The 18,571-nt window shown below is 43.7% G+C and overlaps 1 protein-coding gene across 4 annotated transcripts in view; it reads left to right on the top strand.

The window, feature by feature from the left end:
* LOC147256362 (helicase ARIP4-like) overlaps positions 1 to 18,571 on the top strand; it is a 59,579-nt gene that overhangs the window by 35,713 nt on the left and 5,295 nt on the right. For all 4 annotated transcript variants that reach the window (XM_086214283.1, XM_086214282.1, XM_086214284.1 and 1 more), the window contains 17 exons: positions 8,322 to 8,556; positions 8,757 to 8,890; positions 9,016 to 9,183; positions 12,041 to 12,261; positions 12,347 to 12,529; positions 12,635 to 12,768; positions 13,520 to 13,716; positions 13,811 to 14,014; positions 14,130 to 14,268; positions 14,453 to 14,630; positions 14,825 to 15,043; positions 15,827 to 15,945; positions 16,130 to 16,254; positions 16,914 to 17,013; positions 17,191 to 17,396; positions 17,939 to 18,114; positions 18,252 to 18,448. In XM_086214283.1, the coding sequence (XP_086070409.1) occupies positions 8,322 to 8,556; positions 8,757 to 8,890; positions 9,016 to 9,183; positions 12,041 to 12,261; positions 12,347 to 12,529; positions 12,635 to 12,768; positions 13,520 to 13,716; positions 13,811 to 14,014; positions 14,130 to 14,268; positions 14,453 to 14,630; positions 14,825 to 15,043; positions 15,827 to 15,945; positions 16,130 to 16,254; positions 16,914 to 17,013; positions 17,191 to 17,396; positions 17,939 to 18,114; positions 18,252 to 18,448 (2,935 nt within the window). The remainder of the gene's footprint in view (positions 1 to 8,321; positions 8,557 to 8,756; positions 8,891 to 9,015; positions 9,184 to 12,040; positions 12,262 to 12,346; positions 12,530 to 12,634; positions 12,769 to 13,519; positions 13,717 to 13,810; positions 14,015 to 14,129; positions 14,269 to 14,452; positions 14,631 to 14,824; positions 15,044 to 15,826; positions 15,946 to 16,129; positions 16,255 to 16,913; positions 17,014 to 17,190; positions 17,397 to 17,938; positions 18,115 to 18,251; positions 18,449 to 18,571) is intronic.

Raw genomic sequence — 18,571 nt, 5'->3', positions numbered from 1 at the left:
CTGATGCCAATTAAATAGCACAATGTCTTTACCATACAGCATCCAGTCCAAGAATAGATACCATCCTGTGTCAGATTGACGGTTATACAAGTCAGACGTTTAATTACACTTTGTAATGACAACACCATGCTAAAAATCTTCAGAATGTCCTCCCGCCCTGCAACAGGGTGCTCTGTAACCGACTGAACATCACCTGGAGGTGATTATGTAACAGGAAGGACACAACAGTCCAATAAGCTAGCAAGAAAACACGGACCTGGTTGACAAGGAGGTGAAGCAGAGATGCAGTTATATTAAAGTCTGCAGAGAGAAAGCTGCTAGATGAAACATGGGAGGGAGTTAAAAAGTGAAGAGAAGAGAAGATGGAGAAAAATCCGAGAGCAGATGAAAATGAGTATGAAGTGAGATGGATTAATTAAAAAAAAATGATTTGACACATGAAGATTGGTGTCATCGGCGTAGAGGGATAGAACTGAGTATGCATGTGAATCGAGTGCAGTAGTCGGTGCAACTATTGGTAAAGTTTCATTTTGAGCCAATTTAAAAATGCTCTTCCAGTAGCAGCTAGCCCTGAGGTCTCTCAGAAATATGTATGGATTTGAGTTGGAGTGTAGTGTCAGCCTCGTGGATCTGGCCCACAAAGAGATGTTCCATTTTTTTCAGGAGCATATGTCACCTTCACTTGAGAGGACATCTCCCCTTCCAGCCACTACATGTGGAAAGCTACCACTATAAAGATGAATACTTATAGAAAGCACCCAACAGTAGATTACTGTATTCACTTTGATAAACCAGCAGGGAGAGGCACATTTTTAGCTGTGAGTTAACATCCCCGAAGGGCCTTTAGCACCCAATTATTTGCCTAACTCGCTTCAATATACATAAATGATTGAAGCAACGTCACCCACACCCATAGAAGCAGCAGGGACTGGTAAGTGGATGCAGCACAAGAGCTGAGGACAAGTCCAGAAACTGTCTGTTCCCAGGGCTTCTGGTACCGTGTGTGACAGAGCTAGCATTATCGCAGCAGTGCTAGCTTACACATCGGTGATGCTAGCACTATCTGTGGAGGTAGCGGGGGTACACAGCAGGCTGTTTTATGTTTCAGGGGGTACAGAACTTAAACAAGTTTGGGAGCCACAGCTCTACAAAACCAGTATGAATGCGCAAATGTGACATGAACAAAAATGAACTCACTCTTCATTCTCCCAAAAAAAACTGCTCGTATTCATGTTACAAAATTAGCCGTTACATAATTCACATGTTGGATAAATGGATAGGAGCAGATATTTACAGTTCCTGGTAGTAACTTCATTTTTGTGAGGAAAAATTACAGACCAATTCAGGGAGGGAATCTCAGGACGCTTTTTTTTTTGGATGAAATTAAAGGTTCCGATACTTAATTCCGGGGACTTCTGCAGCCTGGTTTTCTTCCTGGAATTCCCTGCCTTTGTTAGGTAACATGGGAGCCTGTCCTCTGATTGGATGTGCGTAATGCGTGTGACGTGAGGGAATCTCCTCGGCGTTGTAGTAAATATGCGCCGTCATGCGTAATCTGCTTATGTAGACTGCCGGCAGAGGTCAAGAGGCAGTCAGATTGTCCACTTGAGTCCTCGCATGGTAGCAGACGCAGGAAGTAGAGATAGACAATAAATGACACGACTGAGTCATGGAATCACACAATTCACAAAGCTTTAGTGTTGTTTTTGCAATGTGTTTGTGTGATTTGAATTTAAAAAATTAGAACCAGGAATTTTGGTCAATTTAGGTCAACTGTCTGAATTCAAGATTTGACCGCAAATAGAACGCTTGAAGAGATTAGATATCATGCCAATGTTTCCTCGGGACGTTACAGGACCAAACACAATGAACTTGAGTCTTGTGGTTTCAACTAGTTTAATTACAATTACAGTGATATTTCAAGTAAAACGCAGCTCAAGAATATCAAGAACATTTTGTGCCCTACTGCTTTTCTTAACTTTATGTCAATGCCAAGTTGTATTAAACGCTACATGATGGATGTTAGGTGATTAAAGAGTCTGTTTGAGGTGGGTTATCACTTTAGACAAGGGCCTGCGAAGCATCTAATTGGGCTAAAATTGTTTCATTTTGGTTTGTGGTTGGCAGTTATGTAAGAAGCCAGATTTGCAAAGGAGCGATCACAGATTGTTCTGTCTCAGTCACAGTCTGTGTTTCTGGTAAACGGAGCAGCTTGGGCAAATCTTTTTTAGATGACTTTAGAAGATTACAATCTTCGCTCTTGTTTTCAGCTTGAAGGCAAATGATTTGAATACAACAATCTGTTCCAGTGAAGCGTAGTTTTCCTGAAAAGCAGCAACTGATGGCTGACAAGTAAAGAGTCTTAAGTGCAGTCTGAGCGCTGTCAGGTGAAAAGTCTACGTCAACAACTTGTCAGCTCTTCCAGAGCCAAGAAACACAACTTATACGGTTTTGTGAAGTTGTCAGAGCACACGTCAAGTTTCCCATCAATCTTCATGTCGATTGCATTTCACGTCATATTTGGTTCATGTTTTAGTTCTCTTCTTCTCCTTGCTCTTGTTTTTTTCCATCTGTCTCCTTTCTATCTGTACAAACTCTTCAGGGAATGCCACTCAGTTCATAGACGCACACACACGGAGCATATGGCACGGTTATTGTGTTATGTTCGTCAGCACAGTACAGAGGAGTTATATAAATGCTTAACATATACGTCGATGTGGTTACATAATGTGGTTGCCGAAGATATTTCCCCACTGAGACACGCGCACGCCGTTCAACCTTATCCTGATTGCGCCGTAGAGTGTTTCTCATTCTGTGGAGCCGCAGAAGTAAAAGTTGTGTGTCTGTGAGTGTGTTTTGATAAGAGGAGGAGGAGGAGCAGCAAGTGTAACACTCACCAAATCTCCAGGGTTAGAACGGATTAATAGTTCAGAAAAATCGCCGCAGACATCTTTTACTGCACCGTAGGCGTTTTTCATACTTGTGTGTGTGTGTGTGTGTGTGTGTGTGTGTGTGTGTGTGTGTGTGTGTGAGAGAGAGTGAGTGAGGCCGGAGTTTCACTGTGTCCTTCTGTTACCTAGAACATAGTTTTCATCATTCTGCTTGTCCCGCATCATTACTTTTGTTCATCTTTAATCTTCACCCTTAAAAGGTTTCTTGCAGGTATTTGTGTGATTGCGTGTGATCTTCTGCAATTAGAAGCTTGTGTGTGTGTGTGTGTGTGTGTGTGTATAAGTGTCACCAAATCCCCATCTTGATTACATACAGCACAGTTATCAGCGGGTCCAAGTGTTGCCAGGCAGAAGAGGAGGACATCTGCTGAGACTGAAGGCAGATTAATTTCTTTTAAATGATGCACTATTGAGTGTTTCCTCAGGAGGTGGGCAGACAAACTGGATTGACAAAACTGTGTATAGATGAAAGTGTTGAAACCTCAGACTGAAGTGTAAGCCGGCACTATGAATAGACGACTGTCTGCCCCACTAAAAATAACGTCCTTTTTTTCATATGAAAGGCTGTATTTTTATGTCCAAATTACAACACGAGGGATGAGGATTCACACACGTCATCACCAGACACCTGCAGCACTGCAAATGGAGGAACCTTAAACGTTGAATGTACCAGATTTCCCATGTAAGATTAAACGCACGCTGAATCCTCAGAATGCTTCAAGTCGAGAAATAATTCCACTGCAATCAGAACTTCAGACTAACCGCTATTTTCCTCTGACTCGGTAAAATACGACTGTATACACCTGACGTTTTGTTGGTTGAAGGAATTGATTAATATGTGGCTTCTGTGCATTTACCATGACATAAAACCGTTGAAGCGATGGCATTCAGTGGTTAAATAACTCAAACGGTCGGTTAATGCGGACATCCCTGGAAGCATCGCATCAAAAAAGGTCAAGTTTTGAAAACAAAACTCTCACAAACTTTAATTAATTTCTTAAGCTCACTTGATGTGGCTCTTGATGACAGGATGTGCAAAACCAGAGATGAGCTCTGACAGTATAACTAAAGTTAAACTCAGCAGCGAGGGGTTTTCCCAGTTATTCCCGGGCTGCGTCTCTCTCTGCACAGCGTCCGACATGGCCGACGCATGGCTGAAGGTGGCCAAGACGACCTACTTCCCCTATGGTTCGCTTCTTTTACCACCATCTTCTCAAGGAAATAAGCACAACTTAGTTGTTCACGTGAACTTCACGGATGATGATTAAATGGAAACTTGTGAGCAGTTTGAATCGTTTGTGACGCCTTTTGAATGATATAATGTGTGTTATATTAAAACAACCAGTGACTCTCTCTAATGTGAGTGGCTATTTTGATTGGATGGCAGCCATGGTTATGTCATCATATTGTTTTCCGCTGCAAAAAAAAAAAAACATTTTGCAAGATTCAAGAGATGTTTTCAGTTTCCTGAGTTCTCAGTGGGGATCATGTCATTAATAACACAGCAAATGATATGACTTTCTCGTGTGTGTGTGTGTGTGTGTGTGTAATGTACAGCTCATCATCTGCCTTCATCATCACAACACGCTTAATTTCTAAAGTTGAGTTTCATCGGCACCTTAAAACACGACACACTGACGTAGAGAAGGAGGAGACGTGAGTGTTACAGTGTAAACAAAAAAAAACAGATTCAATTAGTATTCAAGAGGTTAGAAAACAGTTTTGAAATGGTTATAAAACGCAAATATATTATATCAGGCTTCAAGACGGATGCTACACTGTTAACTCTTTCATATGAAAAGCAGAAGTCAAAACCAATTTGGCTTTGGCTCCATCCTGATCAGTCCCGCAAAAGATGTTTTAGTTATCTGTGAATCTGAATCTCTCTTGGTTAACAGCATCTAGCTGGGTTCTTCCTATGAGCATTAACAAGCAGCAGCGTATTCTTCAGTTCCTAGAAAGACACAGCAGTTCAAGCCAAACTTCTCATCGCTGTCAGCCTGGTGCAGGCCGCCTCCAGCTCAAGCCGCGCTCGCGGCAAACTGTAAAACCCTATGTTTTTTGCTCGAGTGCTGCGATTGAGGTCGGACTCGAAGGTCTTTCACACAAGGCACAGCCATAACAACTTCCACCAAAGTCAGCTGTGTATTTCTTTGACTTGTCTCATTCTACTAAGAATTCTGCGTTATTTAAATAAAAAACACACAGGCAGCCATTTGAAACATTTTGCCATAATCATACATCACTCCATCATCTTGAAATAAAGTGTGACTTATGTGCAGGGACACACACGTGCACTCACACACACACACACACACACACACACACACACACACACACACACAGGCAAATGCAGTACTGAGGTGTAGTCAGCCTCTAACATCCTAGTTCCTAAATATCTCACAAAGGCCTACTCTGTCTCTCAATCTCTCCCTCTCACTCAGTCTCTTACTCTCTCTCCCCCATCTCTCTCTGTCGTTCTTGATGGGCAATAATTCTGGTACTTCTTGTTCCCGTGTCCCGATTTGACCCGCTTCCCAGAACATGTGTGCTTATTTCTGTGTCACCACTTTTTTTTTTTTAAAATGCTTGTGCGTGTCCCTCCCCCTCTCCCTCTCATCTCTTTTTTTCCTCCTTTGATAGATGACCTCACTTTCATCTCTCTCTCTCTCTCTCTCTCTCTCTCTCCTCTTTCCCTTCCTGTTTGCTCCCCTAGTGCTCTTTGTCTGTGTGTGTGTGTGTGTGTGTGTGTGTGTGTGTGTGTATGCATTTCAGGAATCGTTATATAACTGTTCTGTAAGGTAGAGCTAGAGGAAGGGACGAGAACAACGGGGGGGGGGGGGTCATTGCATGAAATTTATTTATCGTATCCTCTTTCCCGCAGGCCCAAATGCTCGTTCCGGTCTGGTACATCCCCTTTTTTTCAGAACCGCAAAGTACCTTTCTGGAACGTAACTAGTTTACTCACTGAGAGACTGGTAACTCTTTCATCCAACATTTGGGTTCTGGACTCTAATCTACTCTTCAGATCTAAAATTATTACTGGTAGATTGTCGGCAGTAAACAGAAGAATGCATTTGTGGAATCCTCTCTCCTGATTGGTTGAAAGTTGGAACGATGCGAGGTGGAGGACCCACATTACTGATACATAACTCCATATCAGTTGTGGCTGTCAGACTGCAGAGCTGTTTAACACTTGTTTGAACAATATTAAGATAATTTTTCATTACTTACAGCCCCTTTAAGTATCAACATTGGAAGATCTAAAGAATCAGCAAAGATATAAACGTTGAAAATCATTTTTAATTTATAGCTGCTCATTATTTGGTTTGATTTAACCCACCGAAATGTAACATAAACTTGAAAAGATGAGCCAATTCTTAGGCTTTACATCACTGTTTGTTCTTTTTTACTTTTAGGGAGGTAAATACAATCTCTGCAGGATTCCTAATCGTTAATTACTTTTTTCATAAACTGCTCAGGCCACCGAATGACACCATGCATGAACTGTTTTACATTTTTTTTGATGTAGAAGCAAACAAAACAATACAAATACATTCAGCTGTCACTGAAACATGTAGTTTTAAATGGGTATTCAAACTTGTCAAAGCTTGAATAATACTCGATCAAAGAAACTTGAGACCTCAGGAACACTTTCACATTTTAAGAGTGTGTCAGGCCCTGCAGCCCACCGTCGTGTTTCGGTTTTGGCCCTCAAAGAGGATAAAGTTTGGCTGCCCCTGATTTAGAGTTGACTCTTTCCTCTCAGGCAGTTACTAATTATATCATAATGACTGCTAATGAATTGTTTTGAAAATGATTGTTTGTGCTTGTAGTGAAACCACTTGCGGACACACACACAAACGCATGCATGCGCTCGCGCACACACACATACACACACCCATACACACTACTGAGACTGGTAGGTAGCTGGTGTCATTAGCAACCAGATCAAGAGGTTTATCACATAGATAGGCTTGAAGGGGCGTTTTATGTAAGTTGTTTTTCAGCTCTCTGTGAGCTCATCACCAGCCTCCATGCAAATATGTGTGTGTGTGTGTGTGTGTGTGTGTGTTTGTATAATGTGGAAAACAGAAAGTCAGTACACAGGTGTCCTGCAGTGAACATGCCTCGTTTAAGTTTCATGACTGAAAATCATGTGTGTGTTGGCAAAATGGCCTTGTTTGTCCAGTTGTCCCAGGCAGATTCTTGGCAGGACATGGCCTGTGTGTGTGTGTGTGTGTGTGTGTGTCCTGTTTAGTGTTTCATAAGCCGTCCATATTTATGATCCATCTCTTACGTAAGCCTCAGATCTGGTTCAGTGTGTCTCTGGCAGAGCAACTCTGAGAGGAGAGGAGGAGGTGGAGGAGGAGGAGACGAAAGGTGAAATAAAGGCAGATTTCGGGTGGAGAGATGAAGAAATAAACCAATAAAGATGGTGTGATTGAAATAAAGCAGGCGCATCTATTGCAGTTGTATAAAAACAAGCTGCATTTCAACATCAGGCTGACACAATATCAGATTTTAACAGTACAATTAATCTTTTTTGGGGGGGGAGTGTTATTCTGTTTTCGCCACAGTTTGTCCAAAATCAGGCCACAATTTAAGGCCACCCAGTTACTGATGAGTTTAAATATTTGGATGTGTTTATGTGTAGCGCTGTTAACAACCCCTCCCAATCTAGAAACACAGGCTTCTGGGGTCAAACCAACCCACTTTGATGAAATTTTCCATTTCGAACAGCTCAACTCCTGCAAAGTGAGTCAAAGAAAAATAGAATTCACTCTGCAAAGATTAGTAAATAAGATTACATTTGATCAGTTTCAAGATTTTATTGGATCTTCGATTTTTAACGTAGTCCTGCAACCTGCGTGGATGGATACACTCAGTTGTTGACTGATGTTTACTGAACCTGGAGGATCAGCATTAATACCCTGTGTAGTTCACTTCCTTCTAGTAATCATTTGTGTGATTGAAGTGGTGTGATTCACACTGCCGTCTAATTATTGGGTGTGAGCTACTGCATAGGGTATGGAGACACACGAGAAAGGATTGTTAATGTTAACCAGGTGTTTTGTTCACTATAATGGATTTGTAACCACCCAACTTCAAACTGATTTCTTTCCTCCCTCAACCACAAGTGAATTTAGAGTCAAACCAACTGTTAGGTTTGTCCAACTGTAACCAAGCAGCAAAATGTGGTGCAAGATAAGCATTTTTATTTAGAAACAGTAGCAGCATCGCATCAGGAAATGCTTGTCCGTCTGAACCTATAAGGTCCAGTTTTGACTTTTAATATTCAGGAGAAACATTAATCTAATCTCAAAAACACTTTCTCCTTCTTCTTATCCTCCCTTCTTCTCCTCGCAGATCAGTCCCACAGCACCCCCTTTAGCTCTGAGAATGAGGCTCAGGGAGGCGACCCCGCTGGGTGGCAGCGCACCCCGCCCCCGTCTACCTCACCTTCAGGGGAGACGCCTGCCAACCCTCCACCCACATCAAGACCTCGCTCCAGACCGGCCAGCCAAAGCCCCTCCCCTCCCATCAACCTGACAGGAACCAAGAAGAGGAGCTCCAAACCGGCACACATGAGACGCAACATCAGGTAGGACGCTCGCTGTCCTCACAGCTACACCAAGTATCAAGAAATTTGTTCAATGGGGATTCCCAATATAGTTGAATAAACCATGATGGGAAATTCCCTCCTTGTCCAATTTTCCACTGCAGTACCCCTCGATCCTCATGTGTCAACATGTGTAACTATGTCTCCTAGTATCTGATCAATAAAACCTTTTGACTTTCCAGGAAGTTACTGAGGGAGCATCAGTTAGAGACAGTGACCAAAGCCGCCCAGCAGAAGGAGCTGGAGAGGCGACGACGTCTGGACCAGCAGAGAAAGCAGGACTTCCCCGTACCACTGCTGCCCGAGTACGAAACCGGTATGTAACCCATACATGCACCCAGAAAGGCTACACGTGTTACAGTCATGGTCTGAAGTATAAAACCTACAGGGCACGAGAAGGTGGTTGACTGTTAGCTGGGTGTTATGGTATCCTTTGTCCAGGCGATGTCACAAAGCATGCGTCAGCAGCATCAGCGGCATCTAAAAAAGACCTGGAATCAGCCAGACAGGAAGTGATCTGCCTGGACTCCAGCAGTGCCGGAACCAGCGAGGATGACAGCAAGACCGATGTAGCTGCCTTGGCCACAACAGAGCACAAACACAAAAGAAGTGAGACACGCACGCACGCGCACACACAGAAAACACCACTCCACACAGTGAGAATAAATGGGCCGCTCAAAGCTCAAACTATGCTTTAATTCTTCAGCATCTTTCTCAAAAAATATTAAAGATTGACAGAAAATAACAAATTTGTTCAAATCAGACAAAAGAAAACAAAATATGACATAATATAGAGCCTTTATTCCACATGATGGTAGGGATATAGATGTTCAGTAGCCTGATTTTAGCCTCAGACATGGTAGGTCACTGGCCTAGTTTGCCCTTTGACCTTGTCTAAGTAGGCCAGGGGGTCAGGTGCTCGTAGGATCATCTCAGGACACAAAACTGTGAGGTTATTTATCACCTTCCGTGCAGATGTATATTTTGAGCTGTCAACATGGCTTGGCAAAGCCTTAAATAAACCAGATGCTAATTCTTAAGATGCTTTGAGAGCACAGTGTGAGCTTTAGCACAGAATGGGAGGAGGAGGAGGAGGAGGTGAAGATGTCAGCAGCTGCTCCAACTTTTAAAAACTCAACCAGTCCAATGAGAAGTTCACCACTTTTTGACAAGTTACTTTTGAAGCTGTCACCATCGGTTCTCTTAACACAGGCTTATTGGAGAACCTCAGAGTTCTCAGCTAAAACAGTGCAACACAGCTCTAAAGTCAATACAGCTAACATGAAAAGAACCCTGAGGCTAACGGGTAAAGTATTCCACCAAGGAAAAACAAAACACACACACACACACACACACACACACAAAATTGAAACTGCTTTTTACCAGATCTGAAAGGCTGCAGGCTGAGCCAAAAGCATATATTTTATTAATGAAAGTAATACTGGAACACCTGATACATGTGCTACCAAGCTCCTGACAAGCCTCCACATTTATGTTGCACGACTTCAAACAATCACAGTTATGACTTTTTGTATAAAACTGCTGTGTAAACATAGACACGTAGCAAAGAGCTCATTGTCCGTGGAGTGATCAGCCAGGATGCACAATACGTGCTTATACCAACGATGAAACGACGTTTTATTTTGGTCCACGTGGAACTCCCGTGTTAGTTCTTTTTTTACTTTTACGACACACTCCTGAACCTTACTCTTAACACACGCTTGAAATAAATCCTTACGGTTTCATCCTTAAGAATGTTTATTGTGACGTTATAATCATTCAGACCTTTCAACTAACCACTTCAACCCATAAAGTTAATCTACTGGCACCTTCTGAGATCTAATACTTCGCTTGAGGGCAATTCTGGAAAGATTTATCAAAGCGGAATTTTAAATCCCGAGCGGCAGGAGCTAGAACAAGCCCTTGAGCAATCACACTTAGTTTTCTTCCAGATGCCCCGTAACAGTGTCCTTTAGCAACTTAACACCGTCGTCCTCAGTGTATGAATGCAGTCCACCTCGCCATTCCAGTAGTCTGACGGAATTAAAAACCTCACATTTCTTTCTTATCAAACAGCTTCATGATAGTCATTACACGCCGTTTCAAGTTGCATTGATGTCTGGATGGGACGGGTTTGAATTCCTATGAAGGAAGAAAGAAGCAAAAGCTCAGCAGAGACCTGCATTAAATCATCCACGACATGTGGCAATAATTAAAACACTAACTGCCAATGATTATCTGCTTCTTTTACGTCTTTTCTTCAGAGCAATTCGTCCGTCTCCTTGTTTCAATCACAATAAATAAGAGGCCAAGCTTTATTTCCAAGAGCAACTTTGTAAACACACACACACATTACTCCAATGTCTATGAAACATAAATTCTTTGTTCTTTCTTTCTTTTTTAATGCTCTATTACTGCAGCTGTCACAAATTTAAACAACCGAGGTCACTCATTAAGTGAGTGTGTGTGTGTGTGTGTGTGTGTGTGTGTGTGCGGGGGGGGTTAAAGGAGCAGCTTCCATGCGCATCAGAATACTTAAAACCTCCACAGGGTACATCGTGTACAGTTCCCTTATTGCCTGAAGACAGACAGACAGACACACACACACACACACACACTCATAAAGCCACTCAAACAGTCAAGGGTAAAGACACACTTTAACTGAAGGCCGCAAACGTGGAAACACACACACACAAGAGAGAGAGCAAGAGAAAGGGAGAGAGCGGGAGAGGGACTAGGCAAAGGTTGAACAAAGATGGATAATGTGTCATTTTAAAAAGCTGGAAAAGGCTAAAAAGCAAAGGAGAGGAAAAAAGCGAATGGTGGACGAGAGATGAAAGGACTGAGTGTGTGTTTGTGTCTGTGTGTCTATGTGTGTGTGTCTTTATGGCAGATCAGAGCGGGTGTGTGGGGCAATAAAGCTGGCTAATCCTGGTTATGAGCCAGAACACACACACACACACACACACACACACACACACACACACACACACACACACACACACACAAACACACACCACAGTGGCACAGTGACATTTCTAGTTAGGGTTGCATAACCAGTCTCCCCCCGTCACTCTAATCCTACTTGTATAACCAGCCATTCACTGCAGTTATATAAGCTCTCTCTCTCTCTCTTTTTAAACACACTAACATACTGACACATACACACACATACACACGTCTCCTCTTCCCGACATGCCCTCGCGGGTTTGCCAGCTTGTGTAACTTTCACCACTTGATACCATTGACGTCCTGCTTTATCAAATATGGATTTGGGGTCGTCTGCTCTGCTGAGCACGCGCACAGACATACACACACACAAAATCTGTGACATCCATGTTTGATGTGTCGCTCTTGTTAATTGAGATGGTGATAAAAGTTTTCAAGAGGAAAGTCAAAGTTTAAGTTTCTTGTCAAAGAAAATTAAATAGCAGAATATTGAACGGTCTTCTCATTGTCCGTGTAGATGCGATAGATCTGAGCTCGGGTGAGGATGACGCCGTCGCTCATGTCAGTTGCGAGTCCACTAATGAAGAAGAAGAGAACGAGCCAAGTAGGACGCACGCCATCGACACCTTCAACCGACCAGACGACCAGGGCAGGGTTCTGGTCAACTTGAACCATCCACCTACGGAGAAGGATATTTTCCTCTCACCTCAGCTGGCGAGAGTGGTCAAACCTCACCAGGTATTGTCTCAACTGCACTAGGAATCGAACATATTTTGCAATTCATGTTTCAGGTTTCATACTCTCGCCGTTTCCTCCTCCTCAGATCGGTGGGATTCGTTTCCTGTATGACAACCTGGTGGAGTCAGTGGAGCGTTTCGGCAGCAGCAGCGGGTTCGGCTGCATCCTGGCTCACAGCATGGGCTTGGGCAAAACGCTGCAGGTCATCTCCTTCATCGATGTGCTGTTCAGACACACCCAGGCTCACACCGTGCTCGCCATCGTACCTGTAAGTACCCGTGGATTCAAAATTGGCGCAATTTAACAGATGAGGAGTGCCCGGTGCAAAACAAGATGACCTCCGATTATTTCTTATCTATCGATCTCCTCCAAGGTGAATACGCTGCAGAATTGGCTATCGGAGTTCAACACGTGGGTTCCGCCGCCTGAGTCCTTGCCTCCAAATAGTGACCCCGACCTGGCAAAGCCTCGGACATTTAAGGTTCACATCCTCAATGATGAGCACAAGTGAGTAAAAGGAAGAACAGTTCTTGACTCAAATGAGAATCATGTAGTCCGATAGTTTCCTGCAGAGAAGTCCTTCCATGCTAGAAATGGAGTCATAGTAAAAAGACAGTTTCTATTTCCTGCAGTGCTCGCTCCTCTCCCTCAAACACACACTCTCACACACACACACACACACACACACACACAGTGATCAAAATTTTCCTCCCCTCGCTGACCGTTTGACCTACCCTCTGCACTTCATCCCTGTCTGGTTCGATTTCTCTTCCATCTCTCTATCCTCCTTTCCCAACAGCTGTTTCTGCTGAAAAGATTCTCATGTGTGTGTGCGTTTGTGTGTGTGTGTGTGTGTGTGTGTGTGTGTGTCTGTGTGTGTGTGTGTGTGTGTGTGTGGGTGGGATTAGGAAATAAAGAAAGCTGAAAGATGAGCGTGCCTTTCCATGAAACAGTCATGTCTGAATGTGACACAGTAACCTCATTCTGCCGCTCGCTCGCTTGCTTTCTGTTCTGTAGAGTCTGATTGCTGTTACTGTTTTGAGTCTTTGTGTCTACTGTTGAGGCTGTGAGCAGAACTGATGATGGCCTTCATTTCCCTTTATGATTATATCATTCATTCAAACATGGTGATTTGTTACAATTAGAATGATGTAAGTTGTTCATGCTTTTCAGTCTTGCAGTTCTACTTAAATGCAAATGAGTGTAAAATGCAGCTGTTACAGAGGACTAACAGCAGCAACTGTCTTCTGTTACCCAGGAACACAACCACCAGGGCCAAGGTGGTGGGGGACTGGGCTCGGGATGGAGGGGTGCTGCTGATGGGCTATGAGATGTACCGCCTCCTGTCGCTAAAGAAGAGCTTTGTGGCTGGGAGGAAAAAGAAGAGCAAGAAAACCACGGGACCAGTCGTCATCGACCTGGATGAAGAGGACAGGCAGCAGGAGCTGCTGAAAGGTGGGGAGGAGATGGACAGGGAGAAAGAGCAGGAGAAGAGACAGCAAATTTTTTTTTTAAATGCAAGAGAGTTAAATGCCGCATCCTCCTCCAGGTATCGAGAGAGCCTTGGCTCGGCCTGGTCCAGATGTGGTGATCTGCGATGAGGGGCACCGCATCAAAAACTGCCATGCCAGCACATCCCAGGCGCTGAAGAACATCCGAACCAGACGCAGAGTGGTTCTGACTGGCTATCCGCTTCAGAACAACCTGATTGAGTACTGGTGCATGGTTGACTTTGTTCGACCTGACTTCTTAGGTTTGTGGCAAGATTTTTTTTTTTTTGTTATGGGTTAATTTTTAGCAGACCTGATTAAAGACCAAGATCAAAAGATTTGTTTTCTAAGTTTTAACATTTAACATTTGTGTTTCAGGTACACGGCAAGAGTTCAGTAACATGTTTGAGCGTCCCATTCTGAACGGGCAGTGTGTGGACAGCACGCCTCAGGATATCCAGCTGATGAGGTACCGAAGCCACGTGCTGCACAGCCTGCTGGAGGGCTTTGTACAGAGGTGAGACGGCACTGTTTAAACCATCACTTAACTCCCCTCAAAGATGAAATAGAGAATAAATGAGATTCTACTGCAGTCTGACAGCAGCTGTCAGCAGCGCTCAAATCTATACGATGTACCTTTTTAAGTGGTGATGAATGTATGGTAACATTTTCCTAATATACATTCTGTGATTTTATTTTAGACGAGGCCACGATGTCCTGATGGACCAGCTGCCCTCTAAGGAGGAGCATGTGATCCTTGTGCGTCTGTCTCCCCTGCAGAGGGCGCTCTACACAGAGTTCATGAATCGCTTCAGAGAGGCGGGGAACACCGGCTGGCTCAGCCTCAACCCGCTGAAGGCTTTCTGTGTCTGCTGTAAGGTGAGAAGGAGGAAGTTTGAGTTTGGATCACTGCTCTGTTAAGTTTAGGTCTATATAAAGTTTAGAGACCAAGAAAATGCTCCACAGTTAATCATTTTATCTGGAAAACAGTAAGATTATTTCTGAGAAGTTTCACCACACACACAGGAGTTTGTAGATTCTTCTCACACGAGTGACCTCCTGTTATCGTTCAGATTTGGAACCATCCCGATGTGTTGTACGAGGCCTTACAAAAAGAAAACTTAGCCAGCGACCAGGACTTGGACCTTGATGACATCACTTCAGCAGGACCCACCCGATGTCCCCCTGCACCCAATCAAAAGTCCAAGCCTCTGGAAAACCCCAACCCCATAGGTGGACTGAGTCTCAACCAGATGCAGGAGAAAGCCAATCAGGTCATCACCTACGAATGGGTATGTCTTCATTGAGCTGCACAATGTAAAAAAAACCCACAAAAACACACACACACACACACACACACACACACACACACACACACACACAAAAACCTTTCTCAAACTCTCAAAATCATCATCTGGTATAATCCACATTTTCTTTACCCAGCCACATGCTCAGTAATCTGCAAACACTTTGATTTAAGCAAAAAACAAACTACAACCCTTCAGGTTTGTTTCTCGGTCGTTGTTCATATCCTTTGGGCACAGCTAGCATCAAGCCAAATATACCTGGCTGGCTCTTTCTGCATTCTGGACCCACAGAGAAGTGATTCGGTGCTATAAGTGAGGGATTTAAATGCAGAAAAGGCCTTTTTTGTGAAGTACCACTTTGAAGGTTTCTTCTTGGACGGTGCTATTCTCCTGTACGAAGGCTTGTTAGACTTGGCCTGGTAATTTCCGTGTAATTCTGCTGTCAGACAGATAAATGGCTCTGAAAACTTTGGTTGTAATAAAAACTGAATTACCCATCAATCCACATTGACCCAGTTGAAAGATAGCACAACTCATCAACTTTGGTAATATGCTTTCAGACACATATTAATCATTCTGCCTGAAAACATTGGAAACTTTGGGGACTTGAGAGTTTTCTGTCCTCCAAAATTTGCTTTCTCGGTACAGTGTGGTGTGTTTGAGACGGATTCATCCTCCGTCCTTTTAAAGTGAGATCAGAACCTTCAATGTAAAGGTGATGTTATCGGTACAATGAGTTCCTTCCTCCTCTCTCCCCCACATGGGCAGGCCAAGGAAATCATGTGTGATTATGAGCCTGGCATCCTGGAGAACTCAGCCAAGATGGTGCTGCTGTTCCACCTGATAGAAGAAAGCGTCAGGAACGGAGACAAACTCCTTGTCTTCAGGTAAAAGACCCAACAACACACATTACTTTTTTACCTCTCACTTAATGTAGATAATTTAACCAGTCAATTGCAGCCAAATAAGGAAGACAAATAAAATATTGTCAGCTTCAGTTCTTCTGAGTTACATTTGCAAACTCTCCAACATGTGAACCAGTCTCTCTTGTTACCCCTCTGCCTCCTGCAGCCAGAGTTTGTCCACTCTGGCGGTCATCGAGGAATTCTTGGCGAAAAGACCGGTGCCGACTTCTCCCAACACATCCAGCAGAGACAAACCCAACCAGAACTGGGTCCGAAATCTCAACTACTACAGTAAGGGGTCGCCTTTTTATGGGTTATATGATGCAACATGTCCAATCATGCTTTGCCATGATGAGGTGATGCACTTGAATAGGACGCAGCGGTTTTAAGTTCTTTTAAGCATATAGACGATTGACACTTAAGGTGCAAGGCCGGTGTGGTTCAGTGGAAGCTTGTCAAGAGGAAAGATGATTTTCCTGCTCCGTATATTCAACTACTGTACATTCTTTCATTTTCTTGTATTTCGAACTGCAGTGACTTGGTTTTACAGTGGCATTATTCCTCTCATTGACTTCAATGACTGCTGCCATCTGCTGGTGATCCTAGCAACAGCATGCACAGCATTTCTGGTTCTCCAGAGTTAAAGAACAGCTTTTCAAGAGTTTGATGTTTGTATCTTTTGGGGATATTCAAAGCTTCCTCTCTCTCAGTCATGTCAGCCTTTAGATTATTGGGATGATTTAGTTTGTAAGGCAAATATAACAGAATTAGTTTAAATTTCAGGGTTTTCCTTTTCACTATATTTTAACAGTTACTTCATTTCGTATGGGTTTTACTTTCATTGCTCGTGCTGGTGGAGGCGGAATAGACAAGACACACTTCATTCATGGTTACATAACATGAATAGGTTGTTTTTTTTTTAAAGTCCCTGTTGTTGTGTTGTTTTGTAGGATTGGATGGAAGTACAACAGCCTCAGAGCGAGAGAGATTGATTAACCAGTTCAACGATCCCGCCAACACCTCTGCATGGGTTTTCCTTCTGTCAACCAGGTACACACACACACATACACACACACACACACACACACACACACACACACACACACACACACACACACACACACACACGTAAAACATATAACAGCAGTGACTTCACCAGCAGAGTATGTGAAATATGTGGAATATGTAGGTTAGAATGCAACACTAACAAACATGACCAAACCTCAGGGCTGGATGTCTGGGGGTGAACCTGATCGGAGCAAATCGCGTGGTGGTGTTTGACGCCTCCTGGAACCCCTGCCACGACGCCCAGGCCGTGTGCCGCGTCTACCGCTACGGTCAGAGGAAGCCATGTCATATCTACCGACTAGTGTGCGACTTCACTCTTGAGAAGAAGATCTATGATCGACAGATCTCCAAACGGGGCATGTCTGGTACGTCATGTTCATGCATCCTATTAATATGCAGGCAGTGTCTTGTTGTCTTGTTGTTGTTACACTTGGTGAACAGAAGGATGACTAATAAGAACACCGTATTTCTACTTCAGCTGTGTCATTTGATGTGCAAAGAAAACTTCACATTGCCTGCTCAGTAAATAGAAGAATAAATACCACAGGAAATATTGTAGTAGAAAACCTCTGTAGTAATCATCCCTGAAAACCACCATCCAGGATCCTCTGTGTAAACTTCCAGCAGATACGCGCGCGCACACAAACACACACACACACACAAAACTTAGAGAGCTGCACAGCCAAGAGGCTCTTGTCCAAGTAAACTGTCCCAAGTGTTTTGCTGTAAGCTATGACTGATGAGACATACGCACTGAGGTGTTGGAGAACCTTGTAGCCTACAGTATTTTTTAGAAGTTTACCTTTTTTTTCCTGCTCACATGGCCCCTCATCCCCATCATCTTACCCTTTTTTCCCCTCTTTCTCTCTCTCTTCCTCTCGCTCTCTCTCTCTCACCCTCCCTGCAGACCGGGTGGTGGATGACCTGAACCCTGTGCTGACCTTCACCAGGAGGGAGGTAGAATCTCTTCTTCACTTCGTTGAGGAGGAGCCAGACCCCTCCCTCGTTCAGCTGCAGCCCAAAGACAACATGGAGAGCGTGCTGCAGAAGGCGCTGCACCTATATCCTCGTCTGATTACAAAGGTATACAGTGATTGACAGGTAGTGAGTCTTTTTTTAGGACATTTTTTGCTGGGCTGTACAATAGTGATGGACAGTTTTCTCCCATCCATGAGCTGAGAACTACAGTTTCATCACCCATCTGTCATCATCCCTTTTAGCAACCATTCCCCCATGAATCCCTGCTCATGGACCACAGGGAGATGAAGCTGAGCAGTGCTGAGAAGAAAGCAGCGAGGAAGGGTTACGAACAGGAAAAAAGGGCATCTGTGCCGTACACTCGCCCCTCCTACGCTCACTACTATCCTGCCAGTGACCAGAGCCTCACCAACATCCCCGCCTTCAGTCAGAGGAACTGGTCAGTGACTCTTACCACTGCTGCAACCTCAAATATGATTACCAAAGCCAAATTAATGCTTGATATTCAGAGTTGAAGCTGATATGTTTGAGATTATAAAACTGAATTTAAAGGAATTGATCC

The sequence above is a fragment of the Aulostomus chinensis genome, chromosome 9 (genome assembly GCF_037954235.1).
Source record: "Aulostomus chinensis isolate RoL2024-O1b breed Wild chromosome 9, RoL_Achi_v1.0, whole genome shotgun sequence".
In the NCBI taxonomy this organism is placed as follows: Eukaryota; Metazoa; Chordata; class Actinopteri; order Syngnathiformes; family Aulostomidae; genus Aulostomus; species Aulostomus chinensis.
This window is presented reverse-complemented; position numbering and strand designations above follow the sequence as displayed.